Source organism: Gouania willdenowi, chromosome 11 (assembly GCF_900634775.1).
Source record: "Gouania willdenowi chromosome 11, fGouWil2.1, whole genome shotgun sequence".
In the NCBI taxonomy this organism is placed as follows: Eukaryota; Metazoa; Chordata; class Actinopteri; order Blenniiformes; family Gobiesocidae; genus Gouania; species Gouania willdenowi.
In genome coordinates, this window is record NC_041054.1 from 11972670 (window position 1) to 11999184 (window position 26515).

Consider the following 26515-nt stretch of genomic DNA (forward strand, 5'->3'; position numbering starts at 1 on the left):
TTTTTTATTTGATTTTTTTCCAAATCCCATCCAAATATTCTGTGTTTCCTAATCAGGCAGTGACTGTATCCATTCATACACTTTTCAAAGAAAAAATTTTTCATTCATGTCACCTCGTTGTTCAGTGCCAATACATTTTCTGTGAAGAACAGGGGTAGAGAGGACCCTCATAGTCTGCATCACTGTAGCCTTTTACACAACAAATTAGCTGACTATGTAAAATGCTGTGGAACAACTCAAGTGCTGAAAAAAGCAAAATAAGGGTGAGTCCACACTCTGTCTGTGCATCCATGTGTATATACTGTATGTATATATTTCTGATGGATCGTGACCATTCAGACTGGGAACACCATAACAGAGTTGGCTAAAGCCATCAAATCTGAACCTTGCTCAACCTATCTAATGTTCGATCAATTTCTTGCATTTTTTTCTTTCTTATTTGTATATGTAAAAAAAAATATGTAAACACACATCAAAGATACACACAGGACCTACAACAATCCTTGTTATGAGAGCAAATGGCTAACTATATCCAACTATTCCACTTTTTTTTTTATTTAAATATATATATATATATATATATATATATATATATATATATATATATATATATATATATAAAAAAAAGACAAATTTATAACATTATTTTTTTTTGTTCTGATTAACATAACTCACCAATGAACATGTACCATATATCATCATCATCATTATTATAACAACCATAGACTAACTATAATCATTGTTGTAAATATCTGTATTATTCATCTTATTTTACCTTTTACTACTGTAGTGTGTGTGTGTGTGTGTGTGTGTGTGTGTGTGTGTGTGTGTGTGTGTGTGTGTGTGTGTGTGTGTGTGTGTGTGTGCGTGTGTGTGTGTGTGTGTGTGTGTACTTAATCCTTATCTAACTAACAGTCCTTTACTTAATTATGTACGTTTTTTTTTCTTCTTTCTTCTTCTTCTTTTTCTTTCTTTATTTTGAGTAACGTTTATTCTTTTTATTCGTACATTTCTTGACCGGCTGTAACGCTAGTATAAATAAAGGACTACTGATTCTGATTCAATATGTATGAGGTACTACCAGAGAGAGACAGTTGCGACACGTCCGTTCACGCCAATCGACCGTTTTGTTTTTTTTTTTGTTTTTTTTTTAATAACAGAAATGGTGGTTCATGGAGCCTCACAATAGTTCCCGGAAGTGCAATGGAGCTAGAGCGGAGTAGACAGTTTGTGATCCACTTTTTAACGGTAATTAAATTACCATATTGGATATCATTATTATTATTATTATTATTATTATTATTATTATTATTATTATTATTATTATTATTATTATTATTATTATAATAATAATAATAATATTATCAGCGTATTTAAACTCATTAACGTGTGCATTAAAGCATGTTAGTGGATGTATATATACACACACACACACACATATATGACGGTGTACTGTATAAATATTCCAATCCAATATCAATGCAGTTATTGACGACAAATGACCGAAAATCCCAGTTATGTCACTCTGAATCAATGGTTTCGAATCTTCCAAGAAACTACTTGAGTCGACATGAATCACGAGCATTTCAAACTTCCGTTGTCGCAAGTATCTCTCTCTCTCTAAACGGCTCTGGGTTGATTTACAGCGTTTACAGCGGACAGTGACAGCTGACCAATCAGGTCAGAGCTCCATGTATGACAGTTGCTTCGGCGCATGCGCAGTTTGCTTTTCTCCTCGGCAGTAACAACAACACGTACAGAGGCAGCAGTCAGTGAACGCAGCACCGTCAGCCCCGCCGGGTCCGGAGGCAGAGCAGAGGATGGTCCAGCGGACACGGTCAGAAGACGGTGTCCGTCGTTGTTCGCCTGTGGCCCGCTGTGACCCGAGTGAGACGCCCGTGTGAATGTGAGTGTAAGCGAGGAGATGTGCTGTTGTTAGGCGGTAGTTGAGGCTAACCTGAGGGTGTGCTAGCAACAGTAAAGGCAGCAAAGGCACCCCGCTGTAAGTGTCCAGGTTTTCATACAACATCGGTGGCCATAAAAACTAAAGTAGTATGGCGTTTTTATTGGCTTCACCTTCCAGCCGGGGTAGAGGTCTGCTCCGACCGAATCAGAGAGCTGAACAAAGGGGGTTTAACCAGGGGCCGCATGGACCCCAAACACAGGGACCGGCTGGACCACAGCAGGTCTGATCTGGACCTTTAGACCAGCTTATTTTTGTCAGGCTGGGATGAGTTTGAGGATACTTTTCTCTTGCAACAATCACACAAGCCTTACTCTGGCTGAGGTATTAGCATCAGCTGACAGTGTGGAGAGCTGCAGCCATACTCAGCTTTGTTTTATACATGAAACACTACCTGTAGATCTACTACCTAATTCACCCCTAAAGTCTACCATCAATACCAGCTCTACTCATGATACGCACCTATCCTCAAAACTGTGTCTCTTTGATACTGTACTGTCTACTACACAGCCTGGCCTCCTGCTATTGTGGTTGATTATTGTTAAGAATCAGATGTATGTGTCACACTTTAGGCCTTCAGTCAAAATCCACACCATCAGAGTCCACTTCAGCCTCTGGGCTGAGTTTGTGGTGTAAATGTTGGAGTGGAGAGGGATTATTTTAACTCTAAAGTACATTTACATGTTCAGATGTAACTCATGTTTACTTTTCAGAATATAGAGAACTTGTTGTATTAGTTGTGACCTTATTTCACTTCCTGGTAATGAAGATGAGCAACATGTGTTCAATTTCCTGTTTGCCTGCAGTGTTAGCTTAAATCACCACAATGAGATAAGCTGTGTAGAACCTATTCTTTCTTCTTTGTGGTGTTTGCATGTTCTCACAAAGTGTATTTGGTTTGAAAACATCAAAATGTAATTCTTCTGGCCAGCTAAAGGATCCAGGCTAAATGTTTTATGAGACACTTAATTGTATTCTGTGTTAGGTACGACAGTGTTATGACTACTATCTTATTTTGAAAGCTAAAAAACATGTTCTTTACCATTACGTTAAAAAGTCACATCCGCAATAAGTTTTTTTTTTTTCTTCTTAGATGAGACTTGACTTATTTTGTAAACTTCTTAAGTCTTCTTGATTGTCAAACATCTCTATCATCTCATGTTTTCTCAAAGAAAGTGTCTATACGAACGGTTGCCGAACTGACAACTCCCGGTGCTTTTGGTACGTTTACCGAAGTACACGTATGTAGCGTCTTAGGGTTAGGGTTAGGTTATAACCCTGTATCGCAACAATTTCTCGGGTTGGGGTTAGTGTTAGGATTACGGTTAGGTTTAGTCTCAGTCACGTGACCTAAACTGGCCAATGACTGACTTAGTCACGTGACCTAAACTGGCCAGTGAGGGGCGCTGCATACGGATAGAATGTCGGTATATTGATACGACAACCATACGGATAGCCACTGCCTTTCTCAAATCCTTTACATTCCCTAATAATTATACTAAACTGATGGACCAATAATGCAAGACAAAAAAGTTTGTATTAGTCTATAGAATGATCCTTTTTTAAAACTTTGAAAATTAAAACGTTTTTAAAATAGCAGAATATGACTGATTCTGGCTTTTAGATTAATGTTCCACTTTCCTACATTGTTTTATCTGAATAGCTTCCATTTCTTCATGACCAATGTTACCTTTCTGGGACTTGTGTTTTGGTGAAGTCCCATGATCCGAGTTATCCACAACAAGAATCATCAGATAACGTCAACGTGATTGGGAAGCTCACGAGTCATTAATTCCCAAAGAAAGGGATACTATATGTGGCGTGTAGCCCTGTGGAATGACTGAATCCTTATTGTGGGAGTCGTGACTGTGCCAACAATCCTTCTTGGAATTTAGGACTCAGCATGAGGAACAGCAGGTTTACGAGCAGACAAATGTTTCCTCCGCCTCAAATTCTCCAGAAGGGAGTAGGGATTTCATAATTATCGATAATCGCACTGTCATTATAGAGTGCGAACAACAGGACTTACTTGTGACCCCAGGAATTCCTTCATGTCTGGACTTCCTTATTGAGTATGAGAGGCAACCAGAGACCAAGAGAGAGACTGAAGCGTGAAGTGAACTGGAAGTAAACCAGTTTGCACTAAACAGAGAGCCAAGCAGACAGACTGACCTATTAACTATGACTACCCCCCCAACATCACCAATCATATGCACCTATCAGTTCATCATCACTGGAGCAAAACTTACACCATCTTAGCATTTGTTTGTCAGTGTGGTGCAGCATCTGTCATACTTTACCTGTTTGTGTTGTTGACCATCACGCTGTTGGAATTATGGGCAGCCAGCCGTGTTATCCCAGTGTGTGTCAGAGTCCAGCCGGCTAGCGGCCGACTGTAGCCGGACTAAATGAGACCCGTTGTGGGAGCCAGACAGATGGCCATAGAAAGAAGACTGTAATGATACCTTCAACCCCCTGATGCACACACACGGACACATGCACTAATTACACGCGCTGTTCATCATGACATGCTGTGTTTTGTTTTCATGTCGAAGATGGACCGAACTGTTCCTGCTTGTCAGCAATTAGTTACACAAAACCTACTGAAATGAACATGAGTCATACACAGTTGGGTGACATAGCACTTTAAAAAAAAAAAAAAACAAGAGCAGAAACCATCACAGGTGCAAAATATCCTCTTTGCCAGATATTGGCAGTTTATATGGATTATTCATACTAAAATGTTAGTAAGACATTTCTATCCCCATTAATAATGACATTGTAGGCCCAAATGTATAAGCATTGAGCACGTCCATTAAAAAAAATCGGATGAACCTGCTCTGGTAGTTTAGGAAACAACCAAACATACCCGAGTCAAATTTCAGTTACTTACAAACCTAGATGTACTTTTGAAATTTCTCCAATTATGAGAGATATGGGTTTTTGATTATTCAAACTGATCCAGAATCAGTATAGAGTATTCTTTCGTCATCCCGCAGTGGGGAAATTTAATGACATGTCAGCTCAATAAGACGTGCAATAAAAAAAGACAACAGAAGGCAACGCACAGAAAAGCCCGAAAGACACCCGAAAAACAGTGCAATGTAGATCAAATAAAATAAAATAAACAATACAGATCCAGAATCAGTATTCTGATCCCGATCCTCTCTATAAAGTAATGGACTCTTCCATCGTGTAAGGTCTATTAGTGCTACTTTTGACAAATACATGACCTTCCTGGCAGAGGTAATAATTTGTATATCAAGCACATTAAAATCAAAGAAGCACAATTGTTATAGTTGTTGCACTTATAGTCAGGAAACTTCAGCCTAAAAATGTAGCTGTTCCATGGATGGAAAGGTCTTGAGTTGACATCGGAGCCCTGGAAGTGTTGGTCGGTTACAGCAGGTCAGACTGGTTCTGTCCTTTGCCCTTGTGTGACACTGGGAGCTGACCCTTCGTCTGGCAGGACAATAGGCGACTAATGATCACATCACTGCTACTACTCAGTCAGCTGACCCCTTTAGTGTACATTTGGTTTTTTTTAAGTTCACTTTTTCTTTGTAAAATCTATATAAGATTACAACAGAGAAGAAGTGGGAGATATGTTCTTATTTGTTGCCGATTCCCTTTGTTTAGAGCCTGAGGGAGTAAATAAAGCTGGTTTTCTTTATCATGCATGGTGGTTTAACACACTCGTACACTCACTGAGAGGCATGAAACACTGTTAACACACCCTCCTCTCTTTGTCCTTTTGCTTTTTACAGTGGAAGGAAACGTGGAACCATGTTGCTGTAGGTTGTGATTCGTGGTGAACGGAGGAGGAGGAGAGGAGGAAGACGGGGGAGAAGACGCTTGTGTCTGCCACAGCTGCATTTAGGTGGCCCCATAGGACCGCATAAAGATGGGCAACACGGCCACTAAGTTCCGCAAGGCTCTGGTGTGCGGAGACGAGGCGCTGGCCTGGCAACTGTACGAGGGCAACCCTCAGTTTAGGGACGGCCTGGACCCGAACGCATCATACGGAGAGCAGTACCAGCACAACACGGCCCTGCACTATGTGTGTCGCCACGGCATGACTCGCCTGATGAGGTAAAACTCATGTTTGACAATCTATGTTGTAGAATTCAGTATGCAGTGGAGATAATGGCACTTTAATGGTAATTAGTGCAAAACTAAAACTAAGCAGGGAAGTAATTAGTGCTCAGCAATGAATGCATTGGAACCGTATTCATGGGGTAATTACAGAAATCTTCTGCCATTTACTGTACAAATTACTAATTTATCTTTTGCAACATAAGCAGAAGTGTAATTGTATAATTCTAATTTCCGACTCACCATTAAAAAGCACCTTTACACCGTGAAGGTTTCAAGTACAGATAGAACTCGCTGAACATTGAAACCAATAGTCAGAAGAAACAATATTATATATTACCTATTATTCAATGATCTATTCATTTCAGAGGTGACTCCCTGACCTTTCACACACACAGTCAACCCATGCCTGTAATCCATTATTGTATTAATAACTACACAAAAATCTAATCAACACTAACAGTTTGAATTTTATATACTCCATATTATCATGTTAGATGCGTTTATCAGAATAAACATGTCATGGATGACTGAGAACTTTGTGACGAGGACGTTTGGAGCTACACACGTTAAAACTTTCAGTTAAAAAAAAAATAGTTTTAAAACAGCTTTTATACTTTTTTAATTACATGGTTGTTGTTCTCTTGTTGATTCGTTAATCAATGGAAGTCTTTTGTGACTGGTTACACTTGGGATACTAGGGATGTCGCGATACAACTTTTTCATTTCCGATATGATACCGATATTGCAGCCTTGCGTATCGACCGATGCAGATATTGATCCGATATCAGCATGAATCATACATACTTTTTTTTTTTTTACTTTAATAAAAAAAAAAAATGCTTATTTTGTAGTGTGGAATGTTAGAAAAGGTTTGATCAAGTGGTGTTACTCAAACAGAGAACAATAGTCAGCAACAGTAGGTGTGAGAAAAACTGACCCATTTATTATTAACCAATTGGTGACATACATTTTAACCTTCAGCATAATATCTACAGTATCCTACAATTGAATAAAATAAATAAAAAATGAATGGGGAAATTTAAAAAAAAAAATTGAATCCAATATTTGTTTTCAGACTAATATCGGATCGATATCGTTATCAGATTTGGACACCCCTATGGGATACTTCCTAATGATTTAATTGATGTCATTGGGTTCATGGTACGGATGTAACCATGGGAAACGGTGGAAACTGAATAGAATTAACTTACATTCTTTTTATCTGTGTTCAACTGTGTGAGAAAATCCACTCAGGCCTTTTTGGTAGAGTTTGCATGTTCTCAGGTTGAGGGGAGCTTCAGTGTTGACTTTTGGGGTGCATTGAAGTGTGTCTGTTTGATTATGTGGATTGTTGGCCCTGCATTTGACTTTGTGATTTACACACGTTTGGGTTTAGTGCAGTTAATTAATATTTTCACCAGTGTTTGTTAGCAGGATTACGTCAAAAGCACTTCACGGATTTTGAACCTTACTATCAACATTGAACATGGAAGGGTTCATTAAATTTTGGATTTTGGGGACCCGGATAATTTACTGATTTTGGATCAGTTTGAACAAATTTAAAAAATTCATTTTTTGATCTTAATGAAATTGAATTTGGTTCCTCATTGGGATTTTTCAAAAAAAAAAAAAAATGGTGCTTCCTATACATTTGGACCTACTGTATCGTTATTAATGGGGAATTAAATTTGAAGATTTGGAATCATCTACATGATGATCTTGTGGTAGTTGTTGATTATCTTTCTGTTTAATAAAAAGACAGGCTTTGATCACTCCAGTTCATCTACAAAAAGATGAGCAGATTGAATTTGCTGCATGTTTATTAATAGGGATGTGTATTGATTCATATCCCGATATATAGATATTAAAGTATAAGGCTATTATTGCAAATTTTTTTGTATGTATGACTTAAGAAACAATTAATCTGTAAATGTGTGCACCTTCATGAGAACATTATGTATGAAATATATTTTATTGGTATATTTTACACTCAAAACATTGGCTTTAACATGCCATGTGCCAACAACTTAAAATAAAAAATAACATACAATCTGCCTGTGTCTTTTAAACCAACTTTGATTTTAGTGCAACTTAGCTGAGGTATATACCTAGAACAACAAATAAATGCAGAAAGTTAGTATTTTCTTTTCTTTCTTTTTTCTTCTTTGTGCAGCTACAATGTCTCCTGCAGTGGAAAAGACTTTCCTGGTTAAATAAAGGTTAAAAAAAAAAAAACCCGATTTGAATGCATTTTGAATCGATCCGAGAATCGCGCAACGTAAAATTGCGATATATCGGCGATTCGATTTCTTTCCAACACCTCTATTTATTAGCCCTAAGGGACTTTTTTTATTGCATGTAGTAAGCATTTTAAAAACAGGTGCACTCAGACAGACACAGCAGCACACGGTGTTTGGGCTGCCAAAAACTATAAAGATGAGTTACTATATTTACCACAGCTGCAGAGAAAAGGGTCAAACCACAAAACATATGGAGGAAAGGACAGTAGTGAGCGTTCAGCAGTGATTATCAGGCTGCTGGCCATAAAGACAGCTGATTCACTGACTCAATAGCTATCCTCATGTCCTCCTCTTCCTCACACTCTTTCTCTGTCTTACCCTTTCTTTCCATGATTACAGGGTGGAGGGTGTGGGAGAAGGCAGTTCGACACAACCAGTCAATTATTTGTTTATCTGTATGTGTGCACACGGGCATGTGGGTTTTAAGACGGGGAGGGGATGGACTGTGACTCCAGAAATGCTAAATGTGTCGGAGCCTGAGAGAGTATAACACAGTGAATCAATCGGCGTGCTATTTATGTTCATTCCTGCTAACCCATAATGGGCCGGAGAGCGCAGCGCTCAGTTCCTGATAAGTATCAGAGGAAATGCTTCTTAGTTCCTGCAGCCCAGCTGGACACAAACGAGCATCAGGAACGTCCGAGAATCCTCCAACAAAATGAAGTCAGAGAAGTTAGGCGTGGGCTTCTGTTTGTTTGTTTGTTTGTTTGTTTTTACATGGATTTCCTTTATTTAGATCTGACCTCTACTCCACCCTGTGAGCTGATTTTGGCAAGTAATCTCCCAGGATATGCAAACTCCGAAATCACAAGGAGACCTATTACTGGAACAGTCCAGGAAGTGCAACCCTTCCTCCACAACATTCCAATATTGTGTAAATATAGTCTGTACTTTGGCTACAAGCATTTTCCTATTTATTTAGTAATATTTGATGTAAGGAATGGAGCAGAGCCAACCTTTTCTCCACATACAGACACTTAACAGCCTCTTTAATCTGTTTTTATTTTGTGAAAAGAAGCAGAACACATGGCCTCCCCCAGCCTGTTGTTTCCCATAGACTGATATTAGAGCCATTCATTCCAAACGCTTGGCCTGGTGGATGCATATGGGGCTGTGGGGGGTTAAGTTGAGAAAGAGCAATTAGAGAGTATTGCTGTGTGGGTGAATTGGCAATGCAATGTTGTCAGAGTGAAGATGTGAAGGCTGGTAGTTGAGAGGATGAGATCAACAGTGGGAAACGGACATCCATAGAGTGGCCACACACCAAAGAAAGAGACTAAACCGATACAACTGAGGCAGTCTTTGTAATGCAGAGATCACAGCAGTGTTTCAATTTTCATGTCAGCATTTAGAAAGATGACCATTCTGAGCGTTAATACAGGAAAGAACAAAGTAATTGTGTGTTTTTGTTGTCATTTTGTATATTCTTTTCATTTCGGTGTATTTTTGTTGTTGTTCTGTGTGTTTTTGACATAATTTTGTTTCAATTTTTGTACTTTTCTATATTTTACTCTTAATTTGTATGTTTAATGTTGTTGTTTTTTAAAGATGTTTAATTTACTTTGTTTGTTGGTTGTTTTCTGTGTTTTTCTTTTATTTTGTGTATTTTCCTTTCATTTGTGTATTTTATAGTAGGCTTGTGTGTTTTTTGGAGTAATTTTGTGTATTTCTGTAATGTTTTGTATTTTTATTTTTGTGTATTTTGTAGTTTGTGTTTTTTGAAGTAGCTTTGTGTATTTTTGTTGTTTTTTTTTAGTTTAAAAAAGTAATTAGTTTAATTATATTGCTGTTTTGTGTGTTTTTCTTACTTTTTGTGTATTCTTGTTAAAGTTTTTTTGTGCATCTGCTTTCAGGGGACAAAATGTCTGCTGTAACGCATATCCATTGTTGTCTTTATCCTCTTTTAATAACTTTGCATGAATAAATAGTTATTTTCACATGCAGTATTAATGACTTTGAAGCCTTCTGTAGGGTTGCCCTGCTGCTTTTGTTGACTGGCACACAAACCAAAAGTATGCAGTGGTTATTCAAATGACAGCAGAGCAAAAAGGAGCCTTTGAATGCAAACAAACGGAGCTCGTGCAGCTAAACAAATGATCAGAATATCAGTAGATTGAGAGCTTAACAGACAAATGGCAGAGAAACGCTGCAACCACGGCCGGGCACACAGTGCTACTGGCACTGCCACCATCATCATCAGCTGATGGTTGTGCTCTGTAGTGTGTATACAGTATACACCTGTCAGCCAGCATGTCCCTCTACATTTACCATTACCTCTAGTTCTCCTTTGCGTGCTAAAATTATCACTGTTTTCTTCCATCGCATCCTTATTGTGTTCTGCATTGTTAAGGTCCTTCCTGTTTAGCAAAGAGGGAAACCCCAACAAGCGTAACGTGCACAATGAGACGTGCCTCCATGTGCTGTGCCAAGGACCACAGATCCTGCTGTTGCCAGAGGGGGCGCTGTCCCCTCGGCTGGCCCGACCGCAGAGGGATGAGCAGAGGCGAGCCGACTGCCTGCAGGTACAAACACCACACATGCTGTGTTTGCATGATGTTTAATACACAAATCATCTTATTCACATGCACTGTGCGTACCTTAGATGATCCTGAGCTGGACGGGAGCCAGGCTTGAAGGAGGCCAGTACGAGAAGGCCAACGTAAACGCCACTGACAACCACCACAGCACCTGTCTGCACTACGCCGCCGCCGCTGGCATGAAGAGCTGCGTGGAGGTGAGACGACGTCTGAGCTCCAGCTCTTAAAGAGACATTTTCACACACAGCTCATATTCCTTATGGAGTTAGGAAATACAGCGGTTTCAGGGTTTGGTGAGAGGACATTTTACTGCTTTAGCCTACAATGACATTTTGGACAATTTCAGACCCCCTTAGTTGATCAGGGGTTCTCAACCTTGTGGTCAGGACCCCATTTGGGATTACAAAACACTGGGAGGGGGTCGCCAGATGCCTTCAAGAAACTCAGAATATTTTCTGAACAATTTGAAACCATTTTTGCTTATTTTTACCATTTTTCTGCAACTACACCAAACTTGCCATATTTTTTTACCTATTTTCATCACTTTTTCTTGCCATATTTTTGCTCCTTTTAGTGCATCTTTGCTACAATACTCCCATTTATGCCACTTCTCCATCGAATTTCAATGCCTTTCCCTCACATTTTTTCCACTTTTAAGACATTTTCAGCACTTATAAACCCCTTATATCACTTTTCCCACCTAATGTTGCATTTGTTGACCCATTACTGTCATTTTTAACCTCTTTTCACCATGATTCATGCTTATTTTTGCCAATTAACCACATTCACAATTTGTCATGCCCATTATTTACATTACCCAAGCCCCCTTCCCCCATCTTTGCCACTTTTTACCACTTTTCCCCACATTTTTGGCCACTCTAATTTGCAACTTTTAACCAATTTCTGTGGTTTTTAAAATCCAATTTCATCACCGTTTCCACAATTTTTGGTCACTTTTAACCCATTTTTTAAATGATTAAAACAAGGATTTACATCTTTAAGATGACTATATACTGTGGTGCATATAATGAATATAGTGAATATTATTCCAATAAATATATAGATGTGGTTATCAGAGATTCGTAGAACAATGGACCATCATTTAGCTGACTTTATGAATGGGCCATAAAAGCTCCCCCCTTTATTCCACCTTATAGATGGGGTCTCTGGCAACTTTAGTTTATGGGTCATGGACTGAAAAGGTTGAGAATAACTGAGTTAGATTAATTTGGGGAGGACTCGTGTTCCAATGTAACTGCACACCAGAAAACCAAAGGGGGTGTATAAATCATTGAAGCAGAGAGTTGTTGAAAGGCTTTGTACATTAAATTTATGCCACAATAAAATCCAAGGCTTAAAAGAAAGACTCCGACAAAAAAAAAGTATCACTCTTATACATGTTTTGCCCTTTTTATTGGACCTCCTTTTCCCTTTTCTGTTTTTCTCCATCTGCTCACGTTGCTTTCCTCACTGCTTTGTTCTGCTAATTCCCTTTCATTATCTTTTTTTTTTTCTCTCTTCTCATCCTTCCACCCCATTGTGGTGTCCTGTGCTCTCTTCCCTCCCTCCAGCTGCTGATCCAGAGCGAGGCAGACCTCTTTGTGGAGGACGAGGACAAGCTGACACCATGTGACCACGCTGAGAGGCACCACCACACCGAGCTGGCCCTCAGCCTGGAGTCACAGATGGTTTTTTCCTCCTCTTCAGCTCAGCAGTCAAACACAGACACACATGGTGAAACCACCCTGCTGCAATTCAAAGAGGTAAGATGACAGTTGATAGATCCCGGGGTATCCTGCTGGCCGAGGCTGTTTTTAATTATTTCTCTATTTTGGAACCATTCACTTCACAGTTTCTTTTATTTTTTAAACTGTAGTAGTCTTTGCACACAGAGAAGCAGAAGTTTTGGAACCTGTGTTTGTATAGGCTGGGTTTAGTCATGTTTAATCAAACAGCAAGAACAGTTACCGGGAAATGCTTTTGGATATTTATTAACAGTTTTTATTGCTTTTTAAGACTGAACCAGAATAACTCGAAATCATCCTTATATAAATTCTGAATGTGGTGCCTAAGATGGAGATATCTAGAAATGAGGGCTCTCTTTTAAACCAGGTTGACTTCAGTGTGATCTAAATCAGGCCTCATCAAACTGTACAACCAACGTAAATATGACCAAAGTCGTACTTTATCTCACATGCACACATGTTTCTTTCTAGGCCAAACTTATCATAATTACTTTCTGGAGACAGTTTTACAGAGCAAATATAACCGTATTAAGGCATTTGGTACTGCTGGATTACTTTCAAGAGACCGGTTCAGTTAGTCAGAGGTAGGTTAATGCAGGACACTGAGCTAGTTTTTAATTAAGGACTTTTCTTGAGACTATTAAACTTCTCTCTGGTGATGATCACCTCCCATCTTTACCCTAGTCTGGTTTTCCCCACCACCAACTCGTGCATGTTTGGAGTTTTAATAGGAGCACTGCAGGATCGACTGATCACTCTGACCTATATAGTGTCGGTGCAGTTTATGTATGACAATAAAGACACAATTACCTCTTTTTTAATAGGAGTTCTTAGTCAAAGCTTGAACAAATAGTGGAAACATTCCAATAACCCAGTGGGAATAAGGCTGTGTGTTTAGGCTGAGGGTTGTTTTTTTTTTTTTACAAGCTGTTTATGAAAAAATTAAAAAAAACTCCCACAGGAAGCAGACAAACTGTGAAAATGTGAAATAAAACCATGGTACCTGTCCTTCTTAATGTCACCTTAACATTTCATTCAGTCTAGTGTGTGTGTGGTGATGCAGATAGACACACCTCCCACATGTTTGTCAGGATCCGGGTTAAACAGAGGACATCAGCCCAGTTGTAAACCAAATGATAGCACACACACACACACACACACACACACACACACACACACACACACACACAGTGGTCAACATCTCTGTCCTTTCATTTGTTCCCACGATTGTGTTTTCCCCCAATTTTTCCCCATCATTTTTTCACATTGCCTAAAAACTCCTATTTCTGCCCATTTTTTAAAATTATTTCTCCAGCTTCCTAACATCTCTCTCTCTCTTTTCATCTCCGCAGCCATATGAAGGACTGAAGCTTCAGGATCTGCGCAGGCTGAAGGACATGCTCATCGTGGAGACGGCAGATATGCTGCAAGCCCCGCTCTTCACTGCTGAGGCCCTTCTTCGAGCACACGGTGCGCGTTTGTCTATCAGGCAGTTTGACGGTCTTCCAAAAAAGTAGATTTTTATTGACTATTTCTTCACTGTTTTAATTAAATCTCAAACTCTCAGATTGGGACAGAGAGAAGCTTTTAGAGGCCTGGATGTCTGACGCTGAGGGATGCTGCCAGCGTTCGGGGGTCACCATGCCAACGCCGCCCCCTAGCGGCTACAACGCCTGGGACACCCTGCCCTCGCCACGCACCCCGAGGACCCCGCGCTCACCCCTTACACTGACACTCACGTCCCCTACCGACAGCTGCCTCACCCCTGGAGAGGAGGGCCTGGCCACGGTGAGCAGCACTTTCATGTTCATACTGTGTGATTGTACATCACCGTACAGTGTGTAAATGACAAACACACTACATTAATAACGGGTTTGAAGGTACATGTCGGCTTTGGCCAGCGTGTTAATTGTCCTTAAAGGTATAGAGGAGGATTTTCCCAAAGAAACTGCTTTGCGTCAGAATGATTGACAATTATCAGGACCAATAGTCTAGATGATCCACCCAGGATTGGAAGCCAAAATAACATCCTCCACAATACCTTTTAATAAAACGGTGTCAAAAAATTTTATTTTTAAAAATAAAGTCTTTGAAGTCCAGTGCTCGTTAATGACATTTTCAGTTAAGTTGTGCTAATGGTGATATTGGAATATGAATGTATTTATTTTTTAAAGTTTAGATTAAATCTCAGACATATCATTTAAAAACCTTTAATAGAGAAGAATATTTGGAGCATTTTAAATATGAGAACATTTTGTTGGTCATTGGTCATTTCTCTAACTTTTTTTTCTCTTTAGATGTTTATTTTATCTTCCACATATATACATGAACATTTACACTAGAACAACCAACAACAAGCATGGCATCAGGCCGTAGTGTACTCAGGGGTTTACAGTTTTCAGTTTACATTAGTTTTCTTCATTCTAAGGGAGAAGAATAACATTATCCTTTAAATGCTGTAATCTTTGTAAATCTAATCCATTGGGTTCATTTTCTATCCAAATTCTCCTTTTTATTCTTAAACAATAAGTCATTTTTTTCCAAAACACATACAGTATATCCTGTACTATATCTAACCATGGTTTATGTCTCGGGGGTGTCTAAAGCAAGCCAGAAAATAAGTGTTAACTTTTTCCAACTAAACTCTCTCCATGTAAGTTAATTTGTGGATGTCTGTTGACTTTCACACATGATACCATTCTTTTTCTGAGATTATGACATTTAACACTTATTAACACTTATTGTAAATGTACTTCCCCCACATTCCAATAAACATGTGTAATACCTTTTTTGTCTTACTTTCTTTCTTTCTTATGCTGCTGTAGCCATGAACTTCCCTACTGCAGGATAAATATTAACACACTTGTTTGTGTTATGGGGTAAATGCAATTTGAGTTGTCTCCTTGCAGTGTGGAATCTGCCTCTGCTCCATCTCCGTCTTTGAGGACCCAGTGGACATGTCCTGTGGCCATGAGTTCTGCAGAGCCTGCTGGGAGGGGTGAGTGTCCCTCTCTGTATGTTAATAATGGTGTTGACTGTCAACAGGAAGGTGGTTTCTGTGTTTCAAACTGGTTATAGTGAGGTGTTTGCATGTTGGATTAGGTTAGTATGAACTATAGAAAAGCATGTGTTCTGTGTGTCTTTGTCTCAGGTTTCTTAATGTGAAGATTCAGGAGGGCGACGCTCACAATATCTTCTGCCCTGCATACGAGTGCTACCAGCTGGTGCCAGTGCACGTGATAGAGAGTGTGGTTTCCAGAGAGATGGACCAGCGATATCTGCAGTTTGACATTAAGGTATGAACACGGCAGCCATCCATTGGTCGTTTACACACACTCATTCTAAACCCAGCAGATACAGGATGAAAGGCCAGGTGCATATTAGACATATTAGACCATTAAATACACACACACACACACACACACACACACACAGAGACATAACACACACATTCATTATCTTACATCCATTCCTAATTTCTCAATCTTTCTTTTGTGCATTGGTTCCCATCCTTCTGTTGAATGGGGGGCGCAACACACAAATTTTAGGCGCCGCTGCTTTAGTGAATGCTGCTCTTTGTGCTCAGTCTGCTCTGAGACATTTGCCTGTGTTCTCTCTCTCCTTTCCTTTCTCCTGAAGGCATTTGTGGAGAACAATCCAGCCATCCGTTGGTGTCCTGCTGCTCGTTGTGAGCGGGCGGTTAGGCTCACACGGCCAGGGCCGGGGGACAATGACCCACACAGCCTCCCCCTACTCCCCTCTCCAGCCGTCGACTGTGGCAAGGGTCACCTTTTCTGCTGGTAAATGACATTGTTTCTTACTGCATACGCATGTTTGAAATGTCAAACAAATATCAGGTCAGGATGTCACGTTAGATTTACTTTGCCCTTTGCTTCTGACTCATTCACTCATCAAAACAATATAATGGATTATTGGATGAATGTTGATGATATTTAGGTGAGAAAATTTCTCCTAATTTATCTTATTTAGTTACTTTACTTGCAAAAATACACCATGTGAACTGTTATATGACCTATGGGTCCAGTGTTAGTCAGATTTATCCCCCTTCTTGTCTGCAGGGAGTGCCTTGGCGAGGCCCATGAACCATGTGACTGTCAGATGTGGAGAAACTGGCTCCAGAAAGTCACAGAGATGAAGCCTGAGGAGTGTAAGACGTCTTCTTTTTTGGATTTTTAGGAATTCTCAGCAGGGTTTTCTGGGAAATATTATAGCTATGCTTTCATCTGTTCAAACCACATAAAGGGTGCTGTAACACAAGCATTACAGAAACACACACATACATACACACACTACAGCTAATACAGCTTCATAGCCAAGTTGCCAGTATTTATGAAGTTTTTTATTGTGTGTGTGTCTTCTGCAGTGGCAGGTGTCGGCGAGGCCTACGAGGACGCTGCTAACTGTTTATGGCTGTTGACTAACTCCAAACCATGTGCCAACTGTAAATCACCAATTCAGAAGAATGAGGGCTGCAACCACATGCAGTGTGCCAAGGTGCACGCAGCAGTCACTGCACAGCACATCTCAGTCTCTGGGCTCTAAAATACTCTGCTGAATCCTACATTTAATTTTTCCTTTTGTTTTTTGGCAGTGTAAGTATGACTTCTGCTGGATCTGTCTAGAGGAGTGGAAGAAACACAGCTCGTCAACCGGCGGCTACTATCGTTGCACTCGCTATGAGGTCATTCAACAGCTAGAGGAGCAGTCCAAAGAGATGACTGTGGAGGTAGAAACACACACACACATACACACACTTCTAACCTTTCGAAGTTGCATACTAACGTACTACTCATACTACAGTAAGTCTGATGTCAAAATGAGTATGTAGTGCGTTCACATTAGATAGTATGGAAAGATTGAGTACGCGAGAAACACCTGGATGTATACTATATTGGGACATTTTTTAAGTATGCACGGTGGGCACACTAGCCATACTCAACCGCCCCATGATGCATTGCGAGAGGAAAGAAAATCATCCTGGGACCGGCTTCAAGCTAAAAGTCAAACATCCCCTTTTCAAGATAAAAGTATCTCTTCTTGTCTTCCATTAGTTTTTAACCCTTTTGTAAATAGGGCTCTTGTTTTGAAGTTAACCGGAAGTTTTGTCAGTTGCACAATGGTGGGTCTCCGAAAATCCCAGAAATGTCGGCATGAAATGTGTTTTCGCGGGTTTTATGGATCAAATGACCACATGTTGATATTCTACTTGGTCACTTTCTCGCTCAAAATGCTTTCAGAACTTTCAAAGGTGGCGAATCAATGGAGATATTTAGCCTTAGTGTGCTTCAGGTTTTTGTCGTTGTAGGATTGAAATGCATCTTGGGTTCCCACTATACTTCAGTGGGAACGGTCACCATCCTAATCCTCCTAACCATATTTATTTATAGTACACAGTATATACTCATTGAGTATGTTGTGTATAGTATGTTAGTATGTGATTTTGAACACAGTCTAACAACATTAAAATAAATTCAGACTTCTTCATAGTCACTCACACGGTGACGTTTCTCTCCTTCGTTACAGGCAGAAAAGAAGCACAAAAGTTTCCAGGAGCTCGATCGCTTCATGCACTACTACACCCGCTTCAAGAACCACGAACACAGTTACAAGGTAACGCAAATGGCCTCAGTGAGCTCAGCTGAAACCAAAAGATGACAAAGAATCGCTGCTCTTCTTTTTGTGCTAGTTGGAGCAGAAGCTGCTGAAAACGGCAAAAGAGAAGATGGAGCAGCTGAGTAGAGCCTTTATTTGCCGTGAGTGTCGCACACTAATTTTCATCCATTGTTATAAATGCTTACTCTGTTCTGCAGTGAGTCACAGTGTGACATGTGGTACACTCTCCAGAGCTTACACACAGGAACAGAAAATGTGACGTTAAAGATTTTTACTGAAGAAGTGTTACTGGTGAAAACCCATGCACACTTTGAGAACATGCAGATTCTGCACAAGAAGCCCAAAAGCATGCCTTGCTTTCTAGCTGTGATGCAGCATGGCTAACCCCCCCTGCATGTTGTTGGCTTTTTGTTCTACTGCAGGTGAAGGCACTCCTCCAGACACGCGCTTCATCGAGGATGGCGTCTCAGAGCTGCTGAAGACGCGCCGTGTCCTGAAGTGCTCCTACCCGTACGGCTTCTTCCTGCAGCAAGGCAGCACCCAGAAAGAGATCTTTGAGCTCATGCAGGTACTTTTAATACAGCATCAGCCAAGCGTTCAAGGTCGCCATTTGTAATGGGAGCTGCAGTGCTTATCTCTTTACTGCTTCAAAGGCAGTGCCTGCACTCACTCTCACTTTCAATTTGTAGCATTTTTCCCTCAAATAGTTATTCTATATCAGAAGGATAGAATAAAATCATGTATATTCTGAAATAATTGTTAAAGGTATCCCAGTTCTTCACATTGAGGTACCTACAGTGTTTAGAAATCAACTCTCCTATTCATTTTTTTATCACTTTGACATTCAGGGTAAGAGACCTTGTTTGGGTTTGGTTTGCAGCTCTTTGATAAATATATATGAAATGATTGTTTCTCTAAAAATGTACATGTCACCTATTAATTTTTATTGAGCTGATTTTTATTGTCTATATATTATTTCCATTTGATCTAGTTTTTTGTCAAAGTAGTTACGGGGCGGTGTGTAGCTCAGTGGGCTGAGCGCCCGCCCCATGTACGGAGGCTGTAGTTCCTCACCTGCAGCGGGTCCAGGTTCAATTCCCGGCCTGGGACCCTTTCCTGCGTGTCATTCCCTGCTCTCTCTCACCCCCTTCCTGTCAAGCAACTGTCATATAAAGGCCACTAGAGCCAAAAAAATCCTTTAAAAAAAAAAAAAAAAGTAGTTATAAGTATTGAATGGGTGTTTATGGTGTAAAAAACAAGTTTGAAGCAGAGAGGCAGGGCTCTATTAAGTCTGTTTTTTTTTTGTTTGTTTGCTGGGAATTAAACTAGGCCTGGGTTTAAAAAAAAAATTGGATTATTCAAATAGAATCGATTTTTCTTAATTTTTCCTAAAATTGGTTGTTTTCAACTGTGTGTAACTGTAATGCATTGCTGTGGGCTGAATTCTTGTGTTAACATGAATATTTTTAATACTGGACCAAGTTAGTGTTACTTTCTACTATTTACAGCATTCGATCTCTGAGAATCTCTTCCATATTCAAGTCAATTTGGTGCTGTGACCGAAATTTTCTTAACAAACATTGAAAATCTATTTGAATCGCAAGTCGATTTGTGCCCTTTGGGAAATATGAATCGATATACCCAGCTCTAAAAACATAAGAAACATAGCTTTATGGTCTATCTTCACCTATTTTGGTGATGGATCCCTCATCAGATTCTTGTTTTCTTAGACCGACCTGGAGATGGTGGTTGAGGATTTGGCCCAGAAGGTGAACCGGCCGTACCTGAGGACGCCACGCCACAAGATCGTCAGCGCGGCACGCCTGGTGCAGCAGAAGAGGCAGGAGTTCTTGGCATCAGTGGCACGAGGCGTCGCTCCCAACGACTCCCCCGAGCCTCCCCGCAGGAAGTAAGTTAGCACGCACGCATGTGATCACCAAACCTTCAGCAATGGTTTGAGGAATAAAGCTCAGACGGATGAGGACAAATGAGTGACTTTGCTTTGAAAGACCAGCGCTCTGCTTTGTGTGACAGTTATTAATGATGAGCAGACAGGAGAGGTCGCCTCACGAATACAGTAAAGAAGGAGTTTTAAGGAGAATGCTGATTACTCACATGAAAATACGAGTGACATATCTATGAAATAATGTTTTTTTTTTTCAGTTACACTGGAGGATCATGGGACTGGGAATATCTTGGCTTTGCCTCCCCCGAGGTAAAACCATTTTGAACACTTTTCTTTGCTTTTGTTTGTTTGTTTTGAGCTGAGCTAAAGCTTCTTTATTTATGCTGAGTGTGAGTTCATATCACTGCATGAGCCGCTGACTTAGTTTGCTTGTGTGTGTTAAGATGGGAAGTCGTCACTCCGTACTGGGAGCAGTGGAACAAAGAGAGAGACAGTCCCAGGTAACCCTTCTAGTTTCTTGGCACATGGCGCTCATGCATGCGCTGGATTTTTTGTCTTTTCCTTGGTTACGTTTTTTTTTTATTCCTGCGAGTTGCGTAAGTGTAGTATGATGGCAACAGGAGCTTGGTTGGTAAAAAGCAAACTCGCTTTTGACTCTCTCTGCAGGATTATGCTGACATCCATTACCGGCGCAGGCACAGGCCACGGCGCAGAGGAGACATGCTGAGTCTGCATAACCTCAGGAGCAGCAGCAACACACCCGAGACCAGCAGGAGGAGCGACAACTCGGGTCTGCCAAACACTCCCATAAATATCACCAGGGAGTTTTATGCACTATATTTTATAATAAAATGTATTTACAGTCTGATACTGTGTAGGATTCAACTAGATATATTTATATATCAGCCAATATTATCATACAATGCTAGACATCAGTTGCAGTTTTTCTAATGTCGTTGAAAAAGCGACATATGCAGTTTTTTCAGACAACAGAATTAAAACAAATATGGGACTTTTTTCCTAAAATTAATATTTATTTCGCACTGATGTTTATTTTGTGGAATGCATCCAGTGGGAATCACATTAAAAATAGCCTTAACCCAGTGGTTCCCAACATTTTTTCTGTCGTGACCCCGTTTTTATATTAGTAATTTCTGGCGACCCCAGAGACTTTTTTTTTTCTCTGAAATTGTTTGTTATAAATATCAGTGCACAAAGTAACAATAAGCACCAGCTCAGATATTTTTATACTACATATTATTTTAACTAGATTTTTATATGTGAAAGGGAAAGTATAGAATACAGTTGTTTGAGATGAGCTCTTTGAGCTTTCTTCCTCTTCCTGCTCCGTATTTCTATTTCTTGGATTTTATGTATTGTGCAAAGCAGATAAATAAAAAATTTAAATTACATTATTTATTTATTTTTTTTATTTTGTCTATATTTATTTTTTTTTTTTCAATGTAGAAATTTCATATCATTTTAATCATTTTTTTAAATTGTATTATTACTGGACATTTCAGACGACCCCACATGTGGTCACAACCCCAAGGTTAAAAAACACTGCCTTAACCTGTTATTTCCATGGAGAGATATAATATGTGAACTAAAGTTTGTTAGGTGGGGAGGGAATCTGTGTATTTCTCTATATTGGTAATCAATAATTTAGTGTTGGATAATATCAGATATTGGTTAATAAGCTCTTATGGAACATCCTGACAACACAATGATTGATGTATATTCACATAAAAGCTGACCAGTGATCAAATGTCAGCAAATGAATTCCACTGGAATTCTTCTAAACCCAATCTGGCTAAAAAATGTCAACTAAATTATTCAAATGTTTTTGTATATTTTTTGCACATCTTCATCAAATCCTTTAGGAATCAGTGCTTGGAAGTTCTCACATCATGTTTGTGTTCCAGAGAGCTCCGAGAGGACGGAGGGCCGCAGAAGAGCGCTGGGGTCACTTGATGAAGACGACCCCAACATCCTCCTGGCTATCCAGCTGTCACTGCAGGAGTCGCGCAGAGAGCGAGGATTGGAGGGAAGCCTGGATGGCCGTTTGGATCAGGATTGTGTGCTGGAGCGACAGAGCAGGAGGCCGGGTTCTGCTGGAGACCTGCTGGATATGGCTCTGCGCTCTTTGAACGCAGAGGGGCCCCTGGGAGCCAGAGGTTTATCCTTCCCCACTTCTCTGCTGGATCCCCCTCGCCCTCCCAACAGGACGGACTCCAGCTCGCAGCCCTCGGTGTCTAACGCCCTCCCCCTGCCTCCCCCGCCTCCCTCCCTCAGCGCAGAGCTGCTGGAGCTGGGGGACAGCCTTATGAAACTGGGGGTAATCGCCAACCCCTACAACCTGAACACACGCACACAGGAGCAGCTTTGCTCTTCACACACACACGGCCGCAGCACACACACCACAGCGTACACGTCTGAACCTGTGCTCAGCGTCAGCAGCCACAGAGCAGAGCAGCGTGCAGCGCTCCATCACATCACCATCACAGACTCTCCATCACGTCACGACAGCAAAGAGCAGACCACCCGTCTCTCTGGTGCTTTTTCAGCCGAGGCGGAGCTCAGAACACACGATCGCCCTCAAACCGCCACCGCTCCTCCTCCTCCTGCTTCTCACGACGGGGCCCCAAAATCAGATTCCCCGTACATGCCGTGCCCAGAGCACAGCAGCTCATACACTGCAGAGCGGCCCGACACCTACACGCTCCCACGGCCCCCCAGGGTCGACCTGCTGCAGCCCCCTGCCCAGCTGTGCCTCCCTTCTCCTGAACTGGACCTTGAGTTGCTGCTTTCTCCCGTGATTCCTCCCGGTGGACCCTTTACTCCCAGTGACCCCCATGCACTAGAGGCCCTGGACCCCACAGCCAGTGCTCAGCTGCTGGACAACATCATGGCCTGGTTCAACAGCAACATTAACCCACAGAACAACCCTCAGAGCCTGGCCCTCATCCCCTCACCCCCCACCACAGAAACAGACTCCTCCTCCCCCGACACACACACTGAGTCTGAGAGTCAGGAATCCAGGGAGGCGAACCCTGCCCTGGCCTGGCAGCCCCTGGAGGGCGAGCCAGAGGTGGACGGAGAGGCAGCGACTTTCTCACCAGGTGCTTTGAACGCAGAGGTGGAGCAGATGTCTACAGATGCTGGAGGAGAGGACTCGGACGCCGGGCGTGTGGCTGACGCGCCGCTGGACGAAGCGCACACACACCCGCTCCCACATTCCCAAAGCCAAAACAGTCCCGCACAAACTGCCTTGACCACAGAGAGAGACTCGGAGCTTGTCCTTCAGTTGGAGGGGGAGGAGTCACCTCAGGAGTGGGAGGGGCAGGAACACCTGGTGTGACGGAGCAGAGAAAGAAGGACGTGCTGATGTGTTTACTGGGTATCACGAACCTTGTCCTGGTCCGGATGGTTTCACACGCAGGTTATTTATGGTCGTTTCATGTTAAAGTGCTTTAGGATGCTCTGAGAGCAGAGATGGAAGGTTCCGGATATCATAACACAGATGATGCCACGTGGTTTTTTTTTTTTTTTTTAATCCTTTGCTTTAGTCTTCTCAGTTTGTTCAGGGTGACGTTTTGGTGCTGATCAACGATGACTCGCTGCATCAACATGTCGTTTCTTTCTAAAATGTCCTCACGTAAGCTCGGTGTTTGATTCCCAATGCAAAAGTCCTCACACGGAACGCTTCTGATCATCAGTCATCTGCACAGAACTGAATAATCTTCTTTGTATTTTAAGCAGCGATCAACTAATTTAGGTAGAAGAAGAAACACAATTAATACAATTGATTCTTCCACAGTTGTGACAATAATTCAAAGACAAAAAGGGCTTCACTTAAATGTTCAAGTTTTTCACACTGAAGTGGGCGTGTCCTCTTTAGGTCAAGGTAAACATACACTATGGTGGCACTGGTTAGTGTTCAAAAATCTACAAAAGTTGGGTTGTATAGAATCAAATGTTTAACCCTGTTGCCTTAAGCTGTTATAATAGAGAAGTTTGACTCAAGGTTGACACACACACACACACACAGATGTGATATTAGGAGGGTTTGCATTAAAACATTAAGAGGCATAAATGGACAGGACAGTCAGGGGAAAGATGGCGATTATCACTGACTCACTGCAGTGACGGGTTAGGGGTCTGCTGACCCTTCTATGTGCTGTTTGCATGTTCTCCCCAGGCCTATGTTGGTTTTCAGGTACTGTGGTTTCCGCTCACTGTTTATGAAATGTGTTTCAAGTTATTTGGAGTTTCTAAGTCGGCTACAGAAGTGAATGTTTGTGTGGCTGGGATTGTCCCTGTGTAATAAATGGCCTGGTTTTCTTAGTCAGCTAAACTTTAGCTCCACAGCAGCAAAGTTTAACCTTTGGTCACATTATTCATACATTTAACAATAAAACAGTGAAAGTTTAGGCTCCAGGAAAGGGAAAGATGCATTCCGTGCCCTCTTGTGGCGGGCCAAATTATAGGCTTTATTAGTCAGCTAACATGGAAACAAAATAGTCTTATTTATATAGATGGTTACTAATACACTGCTATAGATAGTTTGTTTTTTATAATCTTATTTTATAATCTACAACAGGTTCCCAGAGTGTTAATTCTGAGCTTCAATCAGATCTAATTTACTGTAAAAGGTAAGCAAGTGATTTCAGTGTTTTTTTTTTAAGAATTGGTGAATTAGTAACAACACCAACTGTGAACAGGGTCAAAGTCCACATAATCAAATCACTGAAACCTTGAGGTATTTGTCCTTTGTTTCACTGTTTTGTTAAACATTTTCCTGTCAGTTTTGCACATTAAATTTCAAGACCAAGCAGATATTGATGAACAGTGTCACTGAAGGAGAATCTAAAGGTGTAAAGATGTTAAGACCAGGGCTGTGGGTCTGTGTGCCTTTGTTTTTTTTCAATAGTATTTTTTCTTTAGTGTTTTTTTTAAAACTTTTTTTAATGTGTCATCGGGTCTTTCAACTTCTTATTTTTGAGTATTTCACATTTATTGCCTGCATTTCAGCCACTCATACACGGTTTATTCCTGGTTCACAGTAATTATTTACTCCTCCGAGGGTTGCTTTCATCGTTTTTACATCTGGTTGACGGTTGTAGTTAAATTTCCAAAAACAATAGAGTTTACAGCGGGAATTTGATACAGCAAAGAAGCTAAAATGAAGAGGGTGTGAAATCATCCATTCAAGATGTGTAAGGACATGGTTAGTGATGCTGAGGGACGGTTTGATTCTTGTTGATAAGGCGAGGACTGTGTGAGTAAACGCTAAAACAAAGACATGTTTCTCTCTGCGTGTCTAATTTAAAACTGTGAAGGTGCTAGCTTAGATGTTTTTTCTTAAAAAAAAAAAAAAAAGATGTGCACCGTGTCAGACTCTGAGCTTTCTTTGGTGGGTTGCACACTTTAGAAACACTGAATCTTGAGGCTGCATTTTGCACAAATACACTCAAGTGCTGCACTAAACCAGTGCAGTCAGTAGAGTTAAAGGAGCAACGCTCTCTTTATGTTTTATTCTTTTTTTTTTTTTCCCCTTTTCTTCTTAGGAATTAATTGTCATTTAAATAGTATTGTACCATTTTTTTTTTTTTCAACACCCAACACATGCTTATCATAATTTATGACTCCCCTCTGCCATAAACAACCAAATGAGGGGAAATTGCACACTTATCAATTATACTGGATACATTCCCAGCTGGTCAGAAGAAAAGTTTGATGTGTGGATATGAAAGTAAAAAGTTTACTCTCAATAAAAGAAATTGAAAGTAAGTTAAGTTTGTTGTGTCATTCCTTAGCTTAAGCTTCATGTTATACATCTAACAGTCTGAGAGCAGAGCATTGAGTTTGTGAAACTGTAAATGTATTCATCTCTGAGTGTATTTTTAACTAATTATCATTGCAGTCCACCTGTCTGACTTCACTTGTCAATCTTTCTGTCACCAGTTTGCCTACAGATGAACTGTCTCACTGCACATGAGAATAAAGTAAATACAAACATAAAGATACGTCAGAACATAATAAAGCAGGAAAGTTGCAAAATACATTGTACAGTTTAAGATGTCAAATAAAATAATTCTGCTTTATTTTTATTTTTTTAAATCTGTATTTAATAGCAATCCATTATAGATCGAACTATCATTGTATTTTGTTTTAATTTAAAAAAACAAAACAAACTCAGGTCTAATAGGTAATAGATTTATTAAGATCGTACTTTTATATTCCTACAAATGAGGAATTTTGGTATATATGACACAATAGTTACCTAGAAATTAGATCAGAGTTTTCCAACCTTGGGGTCGTGGCTCTAT

The 26515-nt window shown here is 40.5% G+C and overlaps 1 protein-coding gene across 2 annotated transcripts; it reads left to right on the top strand.

Moving 5' to 3' along the window:
- Positions 1 to 1742: 1742 nt before the first annotated feature.
- LOC114472080 (ankyrin repeat and IBR domain-containing protein 1-like) lies at positions 1743 to 25565 on the top strand. Of its 2 annotated transcripts, XM_028461166.1 has the most exons (21): positions 1743 to 1906; positions 5731 to 6055; positions 10712 to 10883; positions 10964 to 11095; positions 12470 to 12661; positions 13996 to 14113; positions 14211 to 14431; positions 15553 to 15641; positions 15795 to 15939; positions 16283 to 16443; positions 16723 to 16811; positions 17028 to 17158; positions 17256 to 17390; positions 18188 to 18274; positions 18351 to 18417; positions 18700 to 18845; positions 20008 to 20186; positions 20441 to 20492; positions 20627 to 20683; positions 20850 to 20973; positions 22109 to 25565. In XM_028461166.1, exons 2-21 carry the CDS (start codon positions 5868 to 5870, stop codon positions 23542 to 23544), a joined length of 3921 nt encoding a protein of 1306 aa, XP_028316967.1. In that variant the 5' UTR covers positions 1743 to 1906; positions 5731 to 5867; the 3' UTR covers positions 23545 to 25565. The 2 variants fall into 2 exon arrangements, with proteins under 2 accessions (XP_028316967.1, XP_028316968.1); XM_028461167.1 differs by lacking the exon at positions 20627 to 20683.
- The last annotated feature ends 950 nt before the right edge of the window (positions 25566 to 26515 follow it).

Excerpts from the sequence above, each read along its gene's own strand:
- LOC114472080 (XM_028461166.1), top strand. The coding sequence starts at position 5,868 with ATGGGCAACACGGCCACTAAGTTCCGCAAGGCTCTGGTGTGCGGAGAC. Across the intron at positions 12,662-13,995 it reads CCCTGCTGCAATTCAAAGAG|CCATATGAAGGACTGAAGCT; the intron begins GTAAGATGACAG and ends TCATCTCCGCAG. Across the intron at positions 18,275-18,350 it reads ACCACGAACACAGTTACAAG|TTGGAGCAGAAGCTGCTGAA; the intron begins GTAACGCAAATG and ends TTTTTGTGCTAG.